This window comes from Cucumis sativus, chromosome 4 (genome assembly GCF_000004075.3).
Source record: "Cucumis sativus cultivar 9930 chromosome 4, Cucumber_9930_V3, whole genome shotgun sequence".
NCBI classification, from domain to species: domain Eukaryota; kingdom Viridiplantae; phylum Streptophyta; class Magnoliopsida; order Cucurbitales; family Cucurbitaceae; genus Cucumis; species Cucumis sativus.
In genome coordinates, this window is record NC_026658.2 from 14,949,460 (window position 1) to 14,974,032 (window position 24,573).

Consider the following 24,573-nt stretch of genomic DNA (forward strand, 5'->3'; position numbering starts at 1 on the left):
TTAATTATTAGGTAAAAAATAAGGGAGTTGTCATTTAGGTAATTAATTTAGTATAATATAAATAAAGAAATTATTTGAATTTAATTAAAAAATTATATATAATTAATAATGATCATAAAGTTATAAATATCCTAAAAATTTAGGAAATAGTAAATAATAATTTAGGACATTTGTTATTAGATATCTTTCTTTTCAAAATGAAAATTTTAAAAGGGTTATTCTTCTAGTGGAGCGTTTCCTAAAGAAAGGTTGGCTGTGAATAATTGGGCCTCAGATTTAATTATGGGCGAAGAAAAGAAGAGGGTGAAGCCCAAGAGGTATTAGTGTTTGAACAAAAATGGAATCTCTGTTTTACAAATTCTTTTTTATTATTGGAAAGTATGCAAAACGCAGAATCTGAGTACCTCAGTATTATGCATCTTTCCTAAGATTGCGCGGAATCGAATCATTATTCATTATCATTACTTCCACCAATGGCTTCCTGCCCCATAAATCTTCCTCACCGGTGTTCTCCCGGAACGCCGCCCCTCGGCCCCACTTCTTCCCTCCTAAACCCTAATTCTCTTCTTAAATTACTTCCTCTTTCTCCTTCTTCTCTTCTCTATTCCAATAAGGTAACCCCTATTTCCTCTCTCTTCCACTTCCCCTTTTTTGTTTTCCCCATAACTTGTCCTCTTATTTCTCTCCAATCTTTGTTTTACCACTAGCTATCCTCTTCCAGAATCCGCCACCGCAGCCTTGTTGCCATGAACAACGCTCACATGGCCACCGAGGCCAAGCCTGTTTCACAGGATAGAATGCTCGTTAGTACTTTCTCCCTTGTTCTTATCTTATTTTGTAGTCTTTCTCCCTTACAATTTGGTTAACGTATACTTTTAGATTGCTTGCTGATTTGGATCTTTTGGAAGGATTTACATTTTTTTTTTAATTTAGTCCATTAATTTAGTGTAATCAATGGATTAATAGGTTTATGTGCCGCCTCATCCGTTGATCAAACACTGGGTTTCAGTTTTGAGGAATGAACAAACTCCTTGCCCCATTTTTAGTGAGTACTGATGCAGTTCTTGAAGATATTTTCTTATCTTACTGTTTTGTGTATTTTTTATTGCCAATACGCCTCGCAGGTTGGATTTTTTTCTTCTTAATGTCTGTTTTTACGGAATTCAACCATGAAGATATTAAATAAGTTCTGCTGTTGTTATGAAGCTTTTGGCATTTGGGAGTGATTCTAAGACAACCAAAATCACTTTTGTCATTTTTAAAATTATTATTTGAAAAGTCTTTTTAATCATTCAAAATCAATTCTAATAGCATGAAAAACGTGTTTAAAAGTGTGAAATTGATTTTGATCGATTGATACTTGAAAGTTTGTTTCAAGGTGATTTTGAACATTGGCTGAAGTAATCTTAACCATTTAAAAATAAACCCTGTGCAGTGCTTAGTTGGGACTTGGAAGTTGTAAGCATCAGATTTCAGGGAATAAGTTCAAATCGTAAACATAACAAAGAGATTGCCATTTTAGTTATTCTGGTTGTGCTGTTGTTATAATTTAATTCTGTTGGGGCACTAGGTCTGTATAGCCTCTGCTCTGTCCGCAATTCTTGAGTTAATTAAATTATTCTTCTTTCATTTCTTTGATAAAGTTGTCGATAAATACGTTCATTGATGAGCCATGACAAAACCTCGAGAGGTGAACCTCTCAGTTGAAAAACTTTAGAATTAGGATGATAGACTTAGTTGAGTTGTGTGTTTTGAGTTGCGGAGGGCAGTTTTCTGCATAGAACTTTCTCCTTTTGCCTATGCCATCAAGAACTTGAGGAGATTTATGGTTTATTTACTGCAGAAAATGCAATGGCAGAGTTAGGGAGGCTACTTATTTATGAAGCTTCAAGGGATTGGTTGGTTAGTTCTTGTACAACTTTTAATATTAAGTTTTAGCCTTTCTTAGTAAAGTGAAATACTGACACGTAATTGTTTTTTTTAATGAAAACAACTACTTTAATTGTTTAGTAGTTCTATTTTTCGTATGCATGTAATTATAAAGCTATTCTGTTGGAAGAATCACAAATCTTCAACTTTTATTAACGTCAGTTTTTGCTTATATTTTTAGTTCACTTACATAGTTGTGTTTATATCCATATCAGCCTACTGTAACAGGGGAGATACAGTCACCCATGGGTGTTGCTTCAGTTGAGTTTGTTGATCCAAGAGAACCTGTGGCAGTAAGGCTTTTTTTCTACTCTCCTTCTGGCCTATTAGTTAGTGTTTATACTTACAGTTTTTTGCCACCACCCTCACCATTAAAAGGAAAGAAAATGACTGCAATACAGTTTTGCTATTATATTTCGTTGGAATTTCTTGCATTATAACCCAGAGTTGTTCGTTTTAATTTTTCCTTTTCAGATAATTCCCATCCTTAGAGCTGGTCTAGCTCTTGCAGAATATGCATCGTCTGTATTGCCTGCAACAAAATTGTACCATCTTGGTAAGGGAAGTAAGATAATGCAGATTGCAGAGTGATGTTCTGAACAGGAATGATATTTAGTGACATTGATATGAACTCACTTTTCATCCCTTTTTAATTTCATCTTTTTCTTTCAAATTAAAGGGATAAGCAGGGACGAGGAGACTCTTCAACCAACTGTATATCTTAATAAGTAAGATTTCTATGCCACTGAAGATGCTACTCTCTTATTGGCACCTGTTTGTTGTATTTTTCTCTCGTATTTTTTCTCTTACTTTATATTGTTATCTCTGTTATATGACCCCAAGATGAAGCCGTGTAAACTTTTCCTTGCTTCACTAATAAAGCTGTAGATGAATAATGCCGTGACCTCATTAACTATGACAAGAGTCTCTATTTAACTTTTCACTACTTCATGTATATTGTTTTGACAGATTACCTGAAAATTTTCCTGAAGGTTGTAGAATCTTTGTGGTCGATCCCATGCTTGCAACTGGTTAGTATTCTACTACTTAATGGAACTCCTTTTTTCTTTTTCATTCTTCCTATAATTTAGGTTGCTTAGTTTAGTTGATGTCTACCCCACTTATTCCACTAGATAAGTACTTGAGCAACCAAAATTTGTATTGTAAAGCTTATTGGACTGTATGGGTTGTTGCCATTCAGTCTAGTTCCATAGCTCTGAAAGCAACGTGGATTTACAGCTATGTAACCATGGGCCAGTTCGTGGTTATTTCTTCTTTGTTTTGGTTTTAATGCAAGTGCTTCAATTGATCAGAAAGTAATTCTGATATCTTTATAATTGTACTTTTCATCTTTTTTCTGTTGACCCAGTGTTCCTTGTTCCCTTGTCCTTACCTTCTGTTCGTACCTGTCAATTTACCTCACCTAGAGGCAATATTTGAGAATGCTATAGCAATCTGTTTAGGTTGTAAGTGTCGAGTTAAATATTATTGTGAATCATTATTTAATATATCGGTGAATTGACAAGTTCTTTCCTTTACTTTAATATGTTTTTCTGCGGATCATCATAATTTCAGGTGGCACAATTGTGGCAGCTCTTGATCTCCTAAAGGAACGTGGAATTGGCAACAAGCAAATAAAAGTGGTACTGGAATTAGCAGCAGATCTTTTGCTTATGTCATGTTTCTAGGAACTAGTAACTATCTTAACTGTGACTGGTGTGCACACAAAGTTCCATCTGTCATGGGCTTGCACTGCAGCTGCAGTCACCAAGGAATATTGTATATCCTCGATGATGGCTATCTAAATGAATCTCACGAAATCTCACATTCAGCTTTTAGTTCTCTCATTGTGATTATCTGAACTCTGAAGTTCTGAAGTCTAACTATTATATTGTACTATATTGGGATTGTCATATCACAGATATCTGCTGTTGCTGCCCCTCCCGCCCTTCAAAAGCTCAGCGAGAAGTTTCCAGGGTAATCGATCACCCATCCTTCTTGATTCAATCAATCACACAAAGTCAAAAGTCTTCTATTGATCCTTTGATATGTTTTGTGATCTTGTAGGCTACATATATACACCGGCATTATTGACCCGACAGTTAATGAAAAAGGGTTTGTTATTATTACCACTTGAATGAATCTGATGTTTGGGAGTTCAAAAGTAGGTTGAAATCCTTCTACTCGGTATTGAGGTCAACTAATTGGATCCTTGCAGGTTTATAATTCCTGGACTTGGAGATGCTGGAGATCGCAGCTTCGGGACATGAAATTTGTTTTGTCGAGCTTCAGTAATTCTCATCTCTTATTTTGACTTGGTAAAAATCAAGTTGATTATTAGGCGATTGTAAGATTGCGTCTAAGCATTGATAATTTTTTAAAGTTGCGTCAATGAAAGGAAGTATAGTAGAATTAGGCAAAAGCTATGTTCTCTGGATTGTGTATTGTACTTGTTCAATTCTTCGCCTTTGATATCTTACCCTATAATAAAAGATGAGTTCAATTAATGAGTTTCTAACTGCATGTCTGGGCCCAATTGATTTTAGTTTTATTTTCCCTTTTTTCCTTTATTTTAAATAATATGGCAGTTTATTTATAATGTTTTAAATGATTCTGAAATCTACACAAAACTATTGAATTGAAGGCCGGTTTCTGAAAATTAATTTAATTTTGTGAATTCTGTTTGTCTCTTTGCCTTTGGGACTGTGATAGATTAGATTCAAGTCTTCTTTATAGGCATTCGTTAATAGAGTGTTTTGTAATTTTAACATTAGAACTCCTTGTATGTAATATGTGGGTGGGGGTTGATTTTTTTTCAAGTTTCTTTTGTACATTTTTTCATCTTACTTAATGAAAACTTGGTTTATTAATCTAAGTACTTGTTGATTATTACAGAGACTATTAATGGAGAGCTTAATTTGTTTACAAATAAAAGAAATAGGATCTAGTTTCTTGAACGTATTCTTTACAAATCATATGCTTCTTTGCCGTGGTCAATATCTAGTTGAACCTCCACTGCACCCCCCACCACCATCACCACCTCCGCCATCATTTGCCGTTGAAACCTGAATCACCACCGGTGTCAACAGCTCTATCTGTGACGAAGGTGCTTGTATTCGTATTGTTCCTTTCATTAGTGACTACTATGTCAATTTGGCCCTCACCATTGAAGATGTGTCCCTGGATTTTAATTTTGCTATTATAAGCTCTTCTCAGGATAATAATACTTAACACAACCATAGCAATAAAGACGGAAGCCGAGACAAGGGGTAAGATGATGAATGCTGGTTGAACCATATTGTATTATTGTCTCTGAATTATGGAATATCTCTAGTTTAACATCAACTGTTGATTGTAATTGTAATTTATAGGGACGAGAAATATTGGAAATATTTGAATTGTTAAATTGAGAAGCCACATGGTTTGACCTTTCAAAAACTTGTACCTTTTGGCTACAACCTTTGACTGTGTTTTAACATTGAGCGATTTGGGTGTTTTGCTCTGTTTTTTACATAATGAGATGAGATTAGACCCATTCCAAGTTTGTGCTTTGGAGAAAAACCTGACTTGGTTTGTAGTAATAATATACGCGCTTATGATTATCATAATTTTGTTGGTTTGATATTCAAGAAGTTTGATTTCTACGGCTGTTTTGGTATATGGTCTTTTTGTTATTATAATGAACAATTTTCATTCCCACTGTTATGAGAAAAAAAAAAATATTTGGTATATGGTCTTACAAAGATAACATAATGATTCTTATTTGTACTAAACGATCTTTGGAGTTCACCAAATAGATGATCCTCCCCCTCCAAAATCAGAAAACCCTCCACCTCCACCTCCAAAATCAGAAAACCCTCCACCTCCACCTCCACCTCCACCTCCATCACCACCTCCACCTCCACCTCCGCCCCGATCATTAGAACTTGTTCCTCCACCTCCATAACTAAAACCTCCTCCATCCACATGAGAACTCACGCCAACTCCATGATCAGAAACCCCTCCACCTCCTCTATCACCATCACCACAATCTGTCTCATGAATACTTGCTTCACTGCCACCTCCTCCGCCGCCTCCAGTAAGGCCACCGTTTCCATCTCCAACTTCAAGACTATTCCTGCCACTTCCGCCGTTGACTGTATCTCCTACAGTGCTAAAAGTCCAATCCCAACCCCAACCTCCATAACTACTGCCGGAAAACATATTGCTGTCTGTTGTACTCGTATTTCCACCTTCAACATAAATTCCATTTTTATCTTTTCCCGTAGACATTACTTTCCTCTTCCGCCGAAGTAAACACAACAAAAATACAACAATATTAGACATTATAAAAACCCCAACAACAATGGGAAATATGATGTATGCTGTTCTAACCATTATCGATCTCTAAGATAATATTAGAAGACTTGGGGGATGGTTGGTTGTTGAAGGAAGCTCCAAATATATACTTCAGTACTGTTTGAAAATCTTGGTTTAATTTTCTTAATTTTGTACACAATCTTTGACCCTTCTGTTTCAGTTTTGACCTTTCTTTCTAATAAAAAAAATTGTGCTGTAAATTATAAATTTAAGTTTAATTTTCTTAATTTTGTAGTCACATTTGTTTTTCCTTTTGTTAAATTACAAATTCAATTCTGTGTTTATTACATCCATGATTTTTTAAAAATTATAAATTTGGTCGACTTTCTATTTTTCTTTCTTAGATTTATAAATCTATTTAATACAAAATTGAAAGTGAATTGGATTACTGTGTTTGTTAATATATATTTAAATGCAGTGTGTTACTGTGTTTGTTGATTGCACCGTCAAAATTAACAATTACGTGTTAAAAGAAAATTGTATCTCTTCATATTCCATTAAATATAATCTCTGGTTAGGTTTTCAATAATGGGAATATATATATATATAACTTCTATATTGTGAGAAAATGGAAATTCCAAATCATTAGTTGACAAAACTAAGGTTGACAGATTTGGGAATGAAAGACTAATTCAAAAACCATTAGATAATGAGTGAGTCAACTCTAGACCACAGTCTCTCTTAATGGGTTGTTTTGGTAATCTGTTAAGTTTCTTTTTTCGATTTCCCCAAAGAATTTAGGCAGACCAAACACCCCCCCCAAATAAAAAGAGAAAAACCTCTACCTTCACCATGACTAGTGCCAACCTTCTTCATGATCTCACGTTTGGAAAAATAAAAGGATTTCTCGATATTAATATGATAAATGAGTTACTCTTGAATTTGATTCTTATCAACATATTTGTTCTTTTTGTATAGGATTTTAGAAATTTTAGAAATGGTAATATTTTGAATTATAAGGATAAATTTAAATTAGGTTGCCCAAATATTATATGCTTAATTTTTAGAATTAGCAAATCATGATAAGAGAATCAGAAAATATTTCAAAAATCCCAAACAAAGAACAAAAAAAACTTTATTGTTTGACTTTGCAATTTTACAACTGAGTTTTTGGACAAAAAATAAAAATAAATAAAGATTTTAGTCTTTTTAAAACAACTTCCAAACATAGCGTAAGAGAAATGAGAGTTTTCCATTCTTAGGCAATTCTTTCTAAATTTTGCTGTCATGGTCAATATAAACATAAGTTAAGTAACATAAAATTACTTTTTATAACTATAAGATTGTTTTGATATGGTCAAGTTTATTATGTCATAAATGAGAAGTTTAGAAATTTTGATTAATAATTGAATTAAATAATAATTGACTCGACCGAACAATAGATGCACGTTAGAAAAAGTAGGGCGTTATATGTTATTACATCCCTCTTTATCTATGAATTTTGATCGTTGACCCATCACCATATTATATTTTCTATGATATTGTTCTAAAGGATTGCAGTAAAGCTAAATATACTAAAATTTAATTTAAAGTTAGCAAAAAAAAAAAAAAAAAGAACATTCAAAACAAAGTGGAAAGTAAAAATAAATATTTGGATCCCTTTTGTTGTTTATATGACATTGGTTTGGGATCAATTATGTGTAAAACAATTGGTTTGAGGTTGGCTCAAGAACTGACAAAATTAAACCGACTATCACCCCTAATTCTTACCCTTAAAATCAATTTTTAAAAATTAATTATATCTCAAAATTTTCTCACATACAAATATATTTATAACTTTTATAATTTTGTAATTTACTATTTAATCTTGATATTACAATATATTTTATATTTATGGATATTTTCAAACGCACCGAACAAAATTAAAAACTATTTACAAAATTGTTAATCAAGTTGTTGGATATAATCACACCTATATCGACTTTTAGGTCAAAATGTGAGAAAGTTTAGGGGTGTGAAAAGTGTTTGCAAACTGCAAAGAAACAATACTTGGATAATGTGATCAATTTTATACATATAACTGACTACTAGTGAATAGGTCAATCTCCTCTGATGCTGCTGAAGATGAGTATATGTAGATTCGGGCTGTCCACTAGAAACAGCTCACCTTCCTTTCACCCACCGTTGCACAACTCTCACAACTACTTCTTTTGCAATTAATCCATTGTTGTTCAATGTAACGACAGGTTGGAGAGATCAAACTTCACACGCAGAACGACATAGTCAATATCAACTCCTCAATCACAGTGACGTGCATAACCACATGGTTTTCTTTTTCAACCAGGGCGCCAAAAAGAAAGAAAATATCCACAAACACGGAAAAACCACCAAAGAAAAGGAAACCAGGGCAAGACAACAACCAAAGAAGGCAAAACTCCCATATAGTGAAGAACTTACAGAAAGTTGGAGACAACATAACCCAACACGAAGGATAAAAAAGAACATTGAATATGATAAAAAATATAACAAATACTCTCCACTCATAAAGGAGAGATCGCTTCCTAACACATAACAGCCACTGTATCGAATGAAGGCGATTAGTCGCCACCCCCACACCCACCTCCACCACCCCCACCTCCATCGCCTCCACATCCCCCGCCGTCGCCAGGACCCGCACCTCCACCTCCATAATTGGCTTCTATATCAGGACGGGGGCCTTCGGCACCTCCAGTGCTCTTTGAGCTGAGACAAGTCATGACAGTGCTAACGATAAAAATGGAAACACTAACCACTATGACTATAATAAGTGGCGTAGGAAACGACATTTTTGGTATGAACTTGAAGCTTTCATTTTGTTACGAACTTTCATCCTTTTTCTTTTTTATAGTGAAACAAAGCGACACACAATGAGAGAGATTGGATAACTGTGGAGTTGAAATTCAAATGGTTGCATTTCACACGTAAACGGGATTGTTTTTTTTTTCAAAAAAAAAAGAAAAGAAGAAGATATATATATTCAACATATAATTTAATCATTTCGACTTATAGGAAGTCATTATTTTTAAATTTCTGACATTTGGACCTTCAGTTTTCCAAGTTTTCTAATTAAATTAATAAGTTAAGCTAAATACCTATCTAATCATCCCTCATTTTCAGTATATGTATATATTTTTTAATTTGATCTCTCATATAATATTTTGAAATGATAATTTCGATCCTCTATGTACGAAATCTTATGAATCATGTCCTTTCGTAACTTTTCTTTTCTCTTACATGTTATGCTAATTTCTAAGAAAACTATTATTTTATCAACCTATTTAGACTGATAAACTTACAACTTGAATATATAAAGTCTGGTTGATTTATATGTCTAGCTGGTGTTCTATAATAGTGAAACGTTGGATTATATTGTGTGAATTGCAGTATTATACAGTGGAGTTGTCCACATAATAAAACAATAACGAAAATTATAGCAAATATCCCAATAAGAAAATAAGCCAAAAATATAACACAAGTTTAAAATATTAAATGTTACTAATCAACTTGTAAAATTTGTTAGAATTTCAAATTTAACCTAACAGTGCACATGTTTTCATCTTGATGGCAGCTAACAGCTATCAGCCTTTGTATGTTGAGTAAAGTGGAGAAATCTAAAGAATTCATATGATTGGCACTCTCATTCCATCAATCCGCACATACCCATTTGCCACTGTTAAAACTTTAATTTTTGTTCCTTTTAATTAAATTGGCTTCATAAACCAAACACTTTCTCTTGTTTGTGGCACGCAACCCAGCATATACAACCCCATTCCTTTGTCCCCTCCTGCAACTTCGCTAGAATACCTCTTTCCCCGTCTTTACCTCCAACCAAATCGGGTTGTACACACAAAGGAACCGCTTCTCACTATCGAAATTGGCCCTCAAGAGACCTTTCACTTTCCCTTTTCCATTTGAATGGAATAGACAACAGAAGAGATCGAGGAGGATGGCAAAGGATGTGATGAAGATGAGGGAGGAGAGAGAACAAGAGAAAAGGGAAGAGAGAAACCACAAATATCTACAAAATGACAAATGTTTTGACAAAGGGGTTAATTGCAACAATTTAAATATGTGAAGGGTATAATTGATCAAATTCAAAGTTCGCTGTGATGGTTACCAACTCCATGGTTTATGAATGGTTATTTCAATTTCTTCTTCTTTCTTTCTCTCTTCTTATTATTTTATCTTTGGGTAATTCATTTTTTTCTCTTTGTTGTCTCTAAACTTTTAAAAGTGTGTTTTAATTCTAAAATTTTTTAAACAAATTTTATATTGTTCATTGTAGTTAGAATTCGGTTAGCTCTTTAATGAATTAATGAATTACACTCTAGATTTATTTATTGTATTAATTAAATTAATAAATAATAAATAATAAAAAATATTGTTAATTTACTCCATGAATCTTACATGCTAACATAAAAATATAATTAGCACATTTAAATTAAATAAATTCAGATTAAAAATTAATGTTTTATTTTTTTCTTTAAAGCTTAAATTTCTCACATCTTCTTTTGACTCCTCCACCAATTATTTATTTATCTATTTTTCACATTAAAATCTTGAACCAAATCCAAAAAACAATATCGAGTAGAATAAAAAAAACTAAATAGAACTAATATCATCCAAAAAAAACAATATTGAGTAGAATAAAAAAACTAAATAAGTTTGATATCATCCATGACAAGGTAAAATAAACTAAACAAATAAAAATATGTAATGTTTATTTAAAATAAGCCGTATGAAATTGTAAACAAATATCCGCACACTAAATTATAAAAGCCCAAAAAGGAAGAAGAAATAATGGAGAAGAGGATTAAAAAGCACCCCTATGAATCACAAAATATCTCAAACTTGAGGTACTAAAAAATTTATATGTTGATGAATTATTGCATCAAACATATATGAGTCGAAAAAGTGAGGTAGAATGACAATGTACCAAAATGGTTACAAACAAAATCTAAAATCAAAATTTTAGTTTTGATACATATTTATGAAAAATTATAAAAAAAATAATTTTGAATTAATAAATAAATATTTTTATTATTTTCAAATAAGTAAACATATCTATTATTTATACTATATTTATATTAATCATTTTTTTGTGATTGGTGGATTTTTGTACGATATAATGTATTTATATTAAGTCATGGAAATGTGGAAATATACATATATTGATAGAGATTTTAAAATATAATTTTAACTTAAAATTTTGATTTTTATTTTCAAGGCTAAGAAATTTGGTGCAAAAATTGGATGAATGGAAATATTTTTAAATTATTTTATAAGTTTACGTGCATTTATGAAACTTTTTAATAGTTCAAACATATTTTTTAAACAAAACTTTAATGGATATTTTTGAACAATTTCCAAAAGTTTAAGGATATTTTTGAAAGTTTGAAAGTTTAGAGGTATTTTTTACGGGATATTTTTTTTGTAATTTAGCTTATTATAAATGGTATAAACTTTTGCTAAAATAATTTGATGTTTAATGTAGGGAATATTTCTTTTATTTTATTATTAAAAAACAAAAATAAAACTATAAACAATAAATAGCAAGTTTTAGCTTTTAATTTTCTTTTTCTAATCCAAAAATAGGAAATATAAATAATTATTTTCAAAAATAGGAAATATAAATAATTATATATAAAATAGATATTTTTAAATATAGAAAAAGATAGGAATCAAAATATTTACAAAATATATTTATATATACTATGAGTAAAATTTTGGTATATTTTGTATTTCAAAATTATTTATTTATCTTTGTCATTTCATAAAAAATTCTACATAAAAACATATTAAGGTTTCCAAGTTCTTAACAAATAGAAAAAGGAAAAACATAAAATAAAAACGTTATCGAAGAGGCTAACTACCACTACGGCTGCAAGGGGATCTACAAGATTGACATTTCTGAACTTCCTCTTCCGCCATACTTTCAATCAACCGAAATCCACCGCCAAGATTTACACAGCCCACTCTGCCAATTACTCCGCCCCGAAAGTAATTGCTTATTATTCCACCAATATGATTTCCGTCTTCATCAACCACGACGTAAGAATTTCCGCTGCCACAGCCTCTGCCGTTCACCCGATTCACATATTGTCTCCATCGATAATATAAAGTTACAATAAAAGAAACCAAAATTACAAACACACCCACATACACCAACACTTCAAAAACTATCGGAAACACTGTGAACATTATGCCAACGGCGTCGTGCACATCATCTCTATCAATTATCACCTCTGATCACCTGCTGCAATATTATTATTGATTCAATTCATGTTTCTTCTTCTCTCCCTTTTTAAAACAAATGAAACGTTTTTAGATTTTAACGTTCATTTTTTTTTTTTTTGGTTTAAAAAATTACATGTATATTGTGTGATTAGTTGACGTGGGAAATTTAATGAGTTTGACTGTTTAAATATAATATATATTATTGGTGTTACTCGGTCTAATAATTAACTAATGAGAAAAATGTTTGTTTCAACATAATTGATAATGTAATATATACAAGATGCTTGTGAGAAAATGTTGATATGGTCATCGAATTAATATAACTTTGGTAAAGTTCATGGAAGGAGAGGTTTCAAAACCACGATATGTTGTGTATTATTCATTCAAATGCTGACGTTGTTGATGCGGGAAAACAACCTAACTATTACCAGCAGAAAAATAACAGAGAAATTGATAACTAACCTGAACAAACTTCAAATCAAAGAAAACAAATCACGACGACAAATAAATTTCACCATGTACAAAATTATATAATCACATTAACAATCTCTTCTCTCCACCCTAATTACATAAGAATTCTCTCAAAGTAGTATACAGTATAAGCTACACATTGAGCTAGTATATCAGATATCAAACCTTTATTGATAATAATGAGATGATTTATAACCAAATGCATAAGCTTTCTTCTATAATATTCTTTCTTGAACCTCAACAATATTCTTTAATATTTTTTGTCAAATCAGTGTAAGAATCACTAAATTGATTTCGTAGAAATCGCTTCATTCTGTGAAGTTATAAAGGAGAGCACAGAAAGAAGCGGTAAGATTATCCAATTGGTATGTAGTCGAAAACCTAATACTTTGAAAGGTACACTATACATTGAATCACATTTTGGAAAATTTATTCATTTTGACATTTTCTAAAATTTTTACCTTCAATCATTTCCTAAGTTTGCTTTTCTAATAATTCTTTTTTGTTTCCTTGGTATATAATAAAATTAGATTTTAAAGTTACTTTTATACTAATTCCATTTCTTTTTTAATTTTACTTTTAATACAATGTTATTGATAACTGATTTGATTTTATATTATATATTTAACTCTTTTTAGCAAGATACTACCAGAAGAGATTAATAATTGCATTTAGACATCTCCACTACGTTGAGAGTTCTTGGCATATTCATTATATATATTATATTTAAAATTACTTTTAGTTTCTAATTTCAAATCTTTTAGTTTTGTTTATCTATTATTGTTGATGGATAATGAATGAATAAATCAAGTAACAATTTCTTTTGGCATGAGGTTACATGGGTTTTTATTTCAACAAAAAGGAACATAAACATGTATTGATCAGTATTTTTTTTTCTTCTTATTAACAATGAACTAATTATAAAAGATAAATAAGAAAAAAAATAGTAACAAAAAATAAACAAAAAAATCTCAATGACCCTCCATATACATTTCTCAAAAATAGATTTATTCACTTGTTAATGTGTTGCATCAACTTTATTATTCAACTTGAAAATAGATTTTTGAAGTAGGAGAGATTCAAGATTTTTATTTGATACGTGCTGTAATTTAGAATTCAGAAACGTATATGTCTTATTCTCATTGAGTCAAAGCAATGTTACATATTTATATAGAGAATAAACTAAACCCTAGAGACTAAGTAAAATTACAATAAAGGACATATGTATATATATATATATCATAACACGTGCATCCTTGCAACTTGAACATAAACACAAATATATCTTGAGATACTTTGGAGATTAGAAAGAACAATGATTTGAGAGAATAAAAATGATGAGATAATGAAGTAAGTGTTAGGTGGAAAAAATGGTGAAATTTTTCTGTTTTGTAGTAGTCGAAAACGATAGTTACAAAACTTGCCATTTGAATTCTAAAACTCTTAAATGAAAAAGGAGGTCTCGGTATCAACCGTTTAAAAGACACAAATTCTGCTTTGTTGTGTAAATGACTGTGGAGGTTTTATAACGAAAGCAACCCTCTTTGGAAGCGTATTATTTTGGCTAAATACAAACAATCCTTCTTGGGAGACATCCCGACAAAAGGAAAATATAGCAGTAGTAAGGCCCCTTGGGTTTCCATCTCTAAATTTACCGACCTCGCGGGACTGTGGACTAGTAGATCCAATCACTTCTCAAATTATCCCCCGAGCTCTGTTGCGCTGAATTTAAACGCTTTCGACTAGTCCTTTGTTTTGGATTTATTGTTGGGTCTATGGACTTTTCTCTAATCCTTTTTACCTCTTGTTTCTTGTAATCATTTTCCTATATTAATGAAACAGGAATGAAGGTGCTCTAGGGGTATCCACATTTGAGACACCTGACCCATTTGTATCTCTACCTTTTTAAAAAAAAGTAAAATAGAAAAGGGACAAAAGTGTTTAGAAAAAATTTTCCAAGGTCAATCAATCTTTTGATATGTTATAGAATATTATAAAAAGAAAAAAACAAATGAAACAACAAACAGAAATTGTCAAACAACTTTTTATTTTCAAGATTGAAACATAAACACTTAAAAAAACATATTTTTAGTTCCAAATCTTAAGAAGTTCAGAAATGGAGAAAAATGGAAAACCAAAAAGTTATGAAAGGGCTCCATAACGACCACTGCAGCTGCAAGACCTACAAGATTGTCATTTCATAACTTCCTCCTCCGCCGTACTTTCAATCAACTGAAGTCCGCCACCTCTGGCCAGAAAGTTATCGGTTCCACAAATATTATGAAATCTATGATCTTGATCAACCACTATGAAAAATTTTTCGCCGCCGGAACCTCTGCCGTTCATCTGATTCACATACTGTCTCCATCGATTATACAAATTAACATTGAAAATTTTCGTACTAGAAAAAACAGCATGAGAGACAATGTGAAAGGGTAACTTATAAAACATCTGGACAAGATTATCAACAACCACACTTCAAAACTATAGCCCAATACCAAATTTAAAGTGTTTTATATTAGAATATCTAAAACTAAACAGATGTCAACTAGTGCAATTATTGATATATCTCCCTAACTTAAAAATGTTTTTTATTTTCTATTACGTTTCAAATCCAACATTTTTTGTTTATTCCCACCACCCCCACTTTTACAATCGTCTCCGGTGTCCCTTTTCGTTATAGGTATCTTCACATATGTTAAAAAAAATAAAACAAAAAATGAAACCGATTGTCTGAGCCCGGGTTCGAACCGGGGACCTCTAGTGTGTGAGACTAGCGTGATAACCAACTACACCACCCAGACATTTTGATTATTTCCTTTATTTGTTTCAATTTCAATGCTCTTCTCTCTTAACCTCCTATCTAGTAAATGTTAATGTAGCAAATTTTGGATTCTACTAGTGTCTATTATTAGAATATGAAATTTTGTAAATATTTTTAACACTTTGATTATTTATTATAATTTCTTTTTAATATATGTGTGTGAAAATATGAATTTTAGTTATTTATGAGTAGAAGGTATGTGTAGGGCTTACTTGATGGGTAAGGTACTTAATAGTTATTTTAAAAATAATGTTAATATGTGGATGAAAATATGAGCTTTTCTAGTTTTCAAAGCATTAATTTTAATTATGTTTGATCATATTTTGTATATGTTAGTTTTATTTGTGTGTTATATATTATTATTTTTAGTTAGATTTGTGTGGGTTGAATTTATTAGACTTGGAGGATTTTTGTTTTGCTTCCAACCCACTCAATTAGGTTGCAATATATGCTGGGGCCGAAGATATAAATAATTGATTTTGGGAAACTGAAACTTCCAAGTATTTGCTCTTTAATACTTTCCAAAGAGATACATTTTGAGAATTCCATTCCTTAGATCTTTTTTTAAAAAAAAAGTTGTGGTCATCACTCATCAGTCAACCTCATATTTGGGAGTTTTTTCTCCATTCAAATTAGATCATATTTTCTAGAATATCCATTTATAATGGATAACAATATTTTTAAAAAATTATAAATATAAAAAAGTCCATCTATTATTAATAGATATACATAAAAGAAAAGAGAAAATAGTAAATAGTGTTGAAAACAAATTGGGAGTTATCCAAGCTCTCCAAACAATATATGCAACCGGCAATTTGTCTACCAGATTACTAACACAAATTCATTAAAATTTTATGAGATTAAAACCCCCTAATTAATTCTGTTTAATACATATATACAATCAAATGAACATCACCAGCCAGATCTACCCTCCGCCACCTCCCCCACCTCCGCCTCCACCTCCACCATCTCCTCCCCCACCGCCGCCTCCACCACTGCCACCTCCGCCATCATAACCGCCACCTCCACCATCATAGCCACCACCTCCACCACCGTCTTCTCCACCATCGTCTCCTCCACCTGGGCCATCAGCGCCTCCGAAATGAGCACCATCTCCGGTAGAACTGCCACCACCAGTCCACCGGCAAAGTAAACTCAGCACCGCGAAAACTACACAAATTGAAAGAAAAACTACCGGAATAATAATAAATGCAGCATCGACCATCTTTTTCTTTTTTAGAATATAGTTTCCTTTTTCCTATGAATATGTTGAAGCTTTACAAATGTTAAACTCCTTTCATTTATATAATAAATCCTGCATTGAATGAAAAAAGATTGGGATATTATATTTTGAAACATAGATATTATATTTTACGTCTCAGTTGTTTGAATTTTACACGTAAAAGAAATCAATTTTGAAACATTCAAACCCTTTGAATATTATATTTTCTGAAAGGTTTGACCTTTAATGACTTCCTTACGAAGGTAATCATCAACCAAAAAAGTTGCCACCATCGACACTGCCCTCACCGGGATTACGGCCACCAGGTTTCTCTTGATAATTACAAAAATAACACAATATATGACTATGAACATATTGTAATGGGAGTTAGAAATTATACTCAGAAGTAAGAGTATAATTGCCCGAACTGGAAAATCCCCCTTTGTTTTTCCCATGGACTTCTAGTTCTAGAATATAGTTATTTTTCGTTTTTTTTTTTCCTTTTTTTTTTATAGTACAAATGCATGCAGGTTGGGGATCGAATAATAAACTCCACTAGAGAGAGGAATTTTCTTTTAAGAAAATTTTTCTTCCCAAAAATGTTTCTACCTATCCCAAGTCAGGTTATTTATTTGTTTATTAACCAGAAACAAGAGAAGATGGATTAGTCGTGCCCCAGAATATTTTAACCTTGCTATATTTGTAGCACATTCGTCATCAGCCCAAAATATCATTGATGATCAAAACAAGATCAGTACAAAGGGAGAAAGGAGAGCTAGATAAATGCTCTCCCAATTCAAGGCAGTGGTGGATATATCGTTAATATATATATATATATATATATATATATATATTGACCTGGTACACTAATTAGTAATTAGCATCAAGAGAAATATGTTCCAAAAGGGCTAGCCGGCTTAGATTTTTACTTTGACAACTTACAATTGTTGCGCTAGACGGCTTAGCTGACTCTCATACTATACTAGAAGTGAATGTAATATTATAAGTCACAAATATACACACATTTATAGATTATGTTAATGAGTTTAAGTTTAATTTGACAACAAACAATTAATTTATATTTTATAAAGTTTGAATAAATATTTTGAATAAAAAATTTATTAAAAGAGAAATTGCATGCAAAAATCATTTGGAAAAAAATAGTTAGACATTTTGTTAATATAAGTTATGTAGAAGTTACTAGCGAATAATCTTTTAAATTTATTATTTTTACGATTTTGAGAATGTAGTAACATAATCCTATTATCATTTTTTTTATTTTCGTAAATACCTCTTATTAAAATTAAAAATGGATTATAGGAAAGAAATGTATAAGCCCCAGATTCAACCAATAACTTTCTAACACAAATTTTATTATTTGGACTTTAATAAATATACACAAATTTATTTGAATAAAAAGAATTACTAACACAAATTCATTCAATTGTATAGGGAGAGATTACAACCTGATTAACCGTTTAATTAAATTACATATATACGGCCACAATTGACAGGAAAAAAAAAAGGTCATCAACAGGCAGAGCTAGAGCCACCTCCACCTCCGGCGCCACCACCACAACCGTGTCCTCCACCTCCAGAATGGGCTACGGCCACGTGGTGAGCATGACCGCCGGCATGATGATGGAATCCTCCAGCATGGGCAGCGCCGCCGAAATGAGCATGTCCTCCGCCGCTGGAACTGGCCCCAGATGTCCAGCAAATAAAACTCAACACCGTGAACAATACAACAACGGAAACAAAAACCAATGGGACTATAACAAACGGGTCAGCCATTTTTTTTTGTAATGGTATGGAGTATGGACCCTTTTGTTTTTTAGAATATAATAATATTTTTTTTTTTTTGCTTTCCCTAAGAAGGTTTATTTTAATTTGCATGAATATGGATTTGCTTTCGTTTATTTATATAATAAATGAAACGCGACGTTAGACCTTAGAAAGAGAGATTGGTAGAACGCGTTTCAGTTATTTGAATTTTACACGTCAATGGAATATTCATTTTGGAACATTCAACGCTTCGGATATTTTGTAAAAGTTTGAACCATACTTTTCCTGGGAGCAAAATAATAATAATATAGATTTTTCAATAAACATGAGAGAGAGAGAGAGAGAGAGAGAGATACAATGGTTGAGGCGCGTGACATTTAATTTTGGGTCCTCTAATGTATACGAGACTAAAGTGACAAATCTTGACATTTAATTTTCTAAGAAAGTAATATGTAAAATCATTCTAAACATTTTTAAAAAATAGAGACAAAGAATAAATCTAAATAAAAACAATCGTAGAGATGAAAGATGGTCCTTCAACTTTTCTCTAGCATAGAACATCACGTCAAATAGTATTAAACTCCATTTTGTCAACAACAGAAAAATGTACATGCCAAAATAACTATTAATTTTATAACTATTTTTATCTTTTAATATTCTTTAGAGAATAATAAGTTGAATCGTCTAAAAAAAATAAATAGAAATATTTGACAGAGGCTCATATCAAGAACAAACAGTTTGTAGACTAGCATATGATAACCAACTATATTACCCTAAAAACTATTTTTGTCCCTAAAATTTATTCCTTTAGGATTTGTACTTTCACCCTCATACTATACAGAAATGGAGTGGGGAAAACTTCATGTTTGATCCAAGGGTTATTATAACCCTAAACTACTCCTTTTCTAGTTTCTTCTCGGTCACTATTTCTCACTCTTCCAAGAGTTATTATATATTTTACAAATTTTAATTATGTCACCATAAAAATTATCTAATGAATTTTGTCTATATATATCTTTAAAGATTTAGTTTAATTAAAAAATTAGATAAAAACATGCATATCATTAAAAAATTAAAAGATTGTAAGATCATTCATGAAAATTAACATGCCAATAGATATTATTTAACTATATTGACCATCAAATTAATTTTTATATTTTAAATTGAAACAAGTTTAAAGTTAAATGATATTTTTCTAGAACAAATTTAAAAGTTTGAAAAGGAAAATAACAATTTTCCAAAATTTTAAACAACGTTAATAATATCTCTATTATATTAGAATCAAAATTATTAAAATTTAAATAACCAAAACTTACCATCTTAGTAAAATATACCAAGTTTAAAAGTTTAAACATAAATTTTGAAAAACCTAAATAGTATAAATAAAAATATGTGCATTTAATTAATTAAAATAAGATTTAAACATCTGTAGTCTCGTTTTCACTTTTTTATGGCAAATTATTGTTTTTCATAAAGAAAAAAAAAAATATCATTATTTGAGTTTTTTTAGCATGTGTGTTTGTTGATCCTTTATCCGTCCAATTCTCGATACGAGCGCTAATCAGTGGGTCATGCGAGTGAAAAATCCAATTTGAAGCTAAATTTATTAAATGAACATTACTAATTAATCAGATTTGATAAAATTAGTTAAAGAGAAACGTACATTCATGTACAGTATATATGTAAAAAAGATAATAATAAAAATACATATTATAATAGTTTCCACCTCAAACAAAGATTATAATAACATACAATAACATGTATCCCAAACACATATTATAATAACACAAATTATAATAATTAACACTCTAAGCGCGAACTATTATAATTTCCAAACTATTACAAGTCACTCATTGTCTCAAACGCTCTTTAATTTTCTTAAAAAAATAAAAATAATAATATATTGAATCATTCTAATTCTTTTTATAAAAAAAAAATAAAGAAAAATGAAAAAGGAAATGTAACTTAGGGATCTCTAACATTAGGCTATTTGAGTAGTGTGATAATCAACTAGAGTGCAGTACTACTCAAACAATTGTTATTTTATTTTGAAGTATAACAAAAACAAAACAAACCTAAATAAAATGTTTGAGCTTGGATTCAGACCTAGCATGATAAGCTACACCACCCAACCTTTTTAGGTCAAAATCACTTCTTACAACATAATGTTGAGTTTATACAATTTTAGTTTGGAAAAGAAAAAGAAATTGGAATGCTATTGTTAGAACGAATGACATATGTTGTGTTCATATGGAAAACAGAAATTGAATCGTTTTTTCACTTGGCAGCTGGCAAAGAGAGATGGTATACACAAAGGCACTAAAAATAGCAAAATTACAACAAAACAAACAAAACCATCTTTTCCATTTAGTGAACAAACTTTCGAGTATCTAAATGGGAAACACAAACATTTTATATAAAGCTTTGAAACAAAAAAGAAGAATTTTAAGAGAGAAATAAAAGAAGAAGGAAAAAGAAAAAGAGAGGAGAAAAATTCATGGAGAATGGGAATCTTCTTCATGCTTCTTTGGATGCTTCTCGGAACAAGGAAACTCGCGGAGGATGGCGAGCCGTGAGATTCATCCTTGGTAAATGTTTATTAATTATTTGAATCATAATCGATTAACCACGTTTTGTAAACTTCTTGGTAATTTTGTAGGAAATGAAACGTTTGAGAAACTTGCATCGATGAGTTTGATAGGTAATTTGGTACTGTATTTGCACACAATGTATAATTTGGACAATGTGGCTTCGGCTTATGTGTTTCAAATCTGGGGTGGTACCACCAATTTTGCTCCTCTTGCTGGGGCTTTCCTTGCCGATGCTTATTTGGGAAGGTTTTACACTCTCCTCTTTGGCTCGGTCGCCTCTCTTTTGGTACTTTTCTATCACATAGTTTTCTATTACATGTTGTTTGTGAGTGATTTTAAAATTATTAGGTTCTAAATGTTGTGATTTACATATATATTATGATTGAATTTAGGGGATGGGAGTGCTGACCTTAGGTGCTGGGTTGCCTCAAATGAGACCCCCACCCTGCATCAGTGGTGAATCCAACTGCCCGCAGCCTCTCCCATGGCAACTCGGCTTCCTCTACCTCGGCCTTGGGCTCATCGTCATCGGAGCCGGTGGTATACGACCTTGCAACATCTCCTTCGGTGCTGACCAATTTGACACCAACACCGAAAAGGGCAGAGCCAAACTCGAAAGCTTCTTAAACTGGTGGTACTTCCTCTTCTCCATCTCCCTCGTCATAGCTCTAACCATCGTCGTATATGTCCAAACCAACATTAGTTGGACTCTTGGCTTCGGCATTCCAACCGCCTGCTTTGTCTTCTCCATCTTCATCTTCCTCTTGGGCCATCGTTATTACATCTGCAAAGCACCTCAAGGAAGTGTCTTTGCAGACATGGCAAAAGTCGTCGTGGCAACATGTCGAAAATGGCAAATCCCAAAAACAACTCAATTTGATCAATTACATAACCCTCCAATGAATTCTAGTAAGTTAGCACACACGAACAGGTTTTTGATATTCGACAAAGCGGCGACAGTGGTTGATTCGTCTGTGGAATTAGATGAAGAAGGGAAATCAAAGAATGAATGGAGATTATGTAGTGTTCATCAAGTTGAGCAATTTAAATGTGTTGTTGGAATATTCCCTGTTTGGTTAGCTGGAATTCCATGCTTTATGTCAATGCAACAAATGAGTTCATTTGGGATTTTACAAGCCATTCAAATGAACAGATCTATAGGACCTCATTTCCAAATCCCACCAGCTTGGATGAGTTTAACTCCCATGATTGCTCTGTCAATTTGGATCTACATTTACGAGAAATACGTCGAACATATGAAGAAAAAAACTCAAAGCAACAAACGTTTCTCCATGAAAACAAGGATCGAAATCGGGATCGTGATGTCGGTTTTATGTATGGTGGTGGCGGGAGTTCTGGAGAAGTTTCGGCGGGACGCAGCGGTAGAAAATAAGTCATTTATTTCACCGTTACATGTTTGGGTGCTAATACCTGAGTTTGCTCTGTCGGGATTGACAGAGGCTTTTGGGGCGATTGCGGTTATGGAGTTATTGACGACGCACTTGCCGGAGAGCTTGAGGACGGTAGCCGGAGCGATATTTTTCTTCAGTTTGTCATTGGCGAGCTACCTGAGCTCTGTTTTGACGGGGATAGTGAGAGGAGTAGAAAGAGAATGGCTTGGAGGAAATGATTTGAATAAAAATAGGCTTGATTACTTCTTCTCTGTAGTTGGTGTAATTGCAGCTTTGAATTTCTTCTATTTTAGATTCTTTGCTGTTGCTTTTTTACCAAAACCTGATGTTGATCCAAGCCATAAGGCACATCAAATGCAGTTAGAGGATGCAGAATTGGGTCGTAGATAATACATGGTATAGTTGCAAATTTACTCATTAGATTCAAAATAATTAAGTATATACAACATTTTTTAAATTTTGCAAATATAGCAAAATTTGTCAAATTCTATCAATGATACAAGTCTATCACTCACCGATAGATCATGTTGTAAATATTGGTCTATCACTAATAGACCATAAGAGTCTATTAATAATAAGTTTGTTATATTTGCAATTTTTTTAAATGTTGCTATATCCTTAATTATTATTCCTCAAATGGTCATCTATTACAATTACCTTAGTTTTTAGCTATGGTATGTTTATATAATATATTTATATATATATATATATATATATATATATATATAATTCATTTATTCTTTTCTATTGCACTTTTTTTCTTTAAGTTTTTCTTTTTTCTTTTTACATTTAATTGCATTCTAGGTACTTTATCTCTTTTATCGATTCGAAGATGATTGACACGTCAACTTAAGTTGAGTCGGGTTGATAAAAATCACTAATCTTGCTAAATTAATTATATCTTCAACCAACTCTTCTATTATATATATTGACAAGATGAGCAACCCTAATAATAAAACTAATGACTTTAGTGGCTTCCTTCAACAATAAGTGTCATCTCTCTAATAACTAACTATGGAAATCACTTCCGTAAGCTAATTTTGACGATATATAGTTCACCTCGAACAACGATCAATGTAACGCCAACCATCAATTATGTTCATAATCTCCAACAACAAACTTAATGGCCAAATGGGCCAAACTCCATTAGTAAAAGTATTCTAAACACACAATTGATAGTTTAATAGTTAATTTTTAAAGTAATTTGAGTACAAAAAAAAGTAATCAAAACAAACTTGTGTTTAGAAATAGGTTGGAGAAAAAATAATGCATGCGTAGCTTGTTAGCTTAATTATATGAGAAAATGATGAATTTTAATCAATCAAAATACAGACAAGGATTAAAAATATTGATAGGTCAAACCTTCTCATCTATAACATATATCAAATGTATCAATATGTACACATGATTGTTGCATATATATGATCAATTATGTCCAAATATCTAAGAAAAAAAGATCGTCATCGTTATATAAAGGAACGAAACATAAGCTATAGAATTTGAAAGGGTTATATCCATTTCTGATGGAACCTTTTAGGTCATTGGAAAGCTTGAGGTTTGTGCTCAGTCTAAGATATATTGGTGTAAAAGACAAAGAGAAGACGCGTTTTGAGTTTTAGATCCAAGATTGGCCCTCTCGTATATAATTTAACAGATTAAATTGTTTGCCCTTTGAGTGTTTGAAAGGGCTTGTTTTACTGATCTTTTATAAAAATATGTTCTACTATACTGTTTTATTTAATTTAATTTAATTTTCTTTTTTAC

At 31.8% G+C, this 24,573-nt stretch overlaps 3 protein-coding genes and 1 non-coding gene across 4 annotated transcripts; 2 read left to right on the plus strand and 2 right to left on the minus strand.

Annotated features, from left to right (window-relative positions):
• The first annotated feature begins 371 nt into the window (after window positions 1-371).
• Window positions 372-4,452, plus strand: LOC101209447 (uracil phosphoribosyltransferase). Its single transcript, XM_004142004.3, has 12 exons — window positions 372-614; window positions 708-803; window positions 967-1,045; window positions 1,844-1,902; window positions 2,145-2,222; window positions 2,404-2,485; window positions 2,609-2,657; window positions 2,899-2,960; window positions 3,505-3,572; window positions 3,851-3,906; window positions 3,997-4,044; window positions 4,148-4,452. The coding sequence occupies exons 1-12, from the start codon at window positions 474-476 to the stop codon at window positions 4,197-4,199; spliced, it is 870 nt and encodes a 289-aa protein (XP_004142052.1). The 5' UTR covers window positions 372-473; the 3' UTR covers window positions 4,200-4,452.
• An 11,253-nt stretch (window positions 4,453-15,705) lies between these two features.
• Window positions 15,706-15,779, minus strand: TRNAV-CAC. The gene has a single exon. It is a non-coding gene; the product is annotated as a tRNA-Val (tRNA).
• Window positions 15,780-16,724: 945 nt separating this feature from the next.
• On the minus strand, window positions 16,725-18,815 carry LOC105435369 (glycine-rich protein DOT1). The gene is made up of 2 exons (XM_011656070.1): window positions 18,557-18,815; window positions 16,725-16,969 (listed from the first exon to the last, which is right to left on the minus strand). Exons 1-2 carry the CDS (start codon window positions 18,813-18,815, stop codon window positions 16,725-16,727), a joined length of 504 nt encoding a protein of 167 aa, XP_011654372.1.
• A 2,488-nt stretch (window positions 18,816-21,303) lies between these two features.
• Window positions 21,304-23,244, plus strand: LOC101221626 (protein NRT1/ PTR FAMILY 2.8). The gene is made up of 3 exons (XM_004142138.2): window positions 21,304-21,394; window positions 21,466-21,683; window positions 21,790-23,244. Exons 1-3 carry the CDS (start codon window positions 21,304-21,306, stop codon window positions 23,197-23,199), a joined length of 1,719 nt encoding a protein of 572 aa, XP_004142186.1. The 3' UTR covers window positions 23,200-23,244.
• The last annotated feature ends 1,329 nt before the right edge of the window (window positions 23,245-24,573 follow it).

What these genes read in the sequence shown, in the direction of transcription:
- LOC101221626 (XM_004142138.2), top strand. Translation starts at nt 21,304, where the DNA reads ATGGAGAATGGGAATCTTCTTCATGCTTCTTTGGATGCTTCTCGGAAC. An exon ending in AGCCGTGAGATTCATCCTTG is followed by an intron (nt 21,395 to 21,465) that starts GTAAATGTTTAT and finishes GTAATTTTGTAG; the next exon opens with GAAATGAAACGTTTGAGAAA. An exon ending in GCTCGGTCGCCTCTCTTTTG is followed by an intron (nt 21,684 to 21,789) that starts GTACTTTTCTAT and finishes GATTGAATTTAG; the next exon opens with GGGATGGGAGTGCTGACCTT.
- LOC105435369 (XM_011656070.1), bottom strand. Translation starts at nt 18,815, where the DNA reads ATGGCTGACCCGTTTGTTATAGTCCCATTGGTTTTTGTTTCCGTTGTT. An exon ending in AGGTGGCTCTAGCTCTGCCT is followed by an intron (nt 16,970 to 18,556) that starts GTTGATGACCTT and finishes CAATTTGTGTAG; the next exon opens with TTTTCGCGGTGCTGAGTTTA.
- LOC101209447 (XM_004142004.3), top strand. Translation starts at nt 474, where the DNA reads ATGGCTTCCTGCCCCATAAATCTTCCTCACCGGTGTTCTCCCGGAACG. An exon ending in AACAAAATTGTACCATCTTG is followed by an intron (nt 2,486 to 2,608) that starts GTAAGGGAAGTA and finishes TTCAAATTAAAG; the next exon opens with GGATAAGCAGGGACGAGGAG. An exon ending in GCAACAAGCAAATAAAAGTG is followed by an intron (nt 3,573 to 3,850) that starts GTACTGGAATTA and finishes GTCATATCACAG; the next exon opens with ATATCTGCTGTTGCTGCCCC.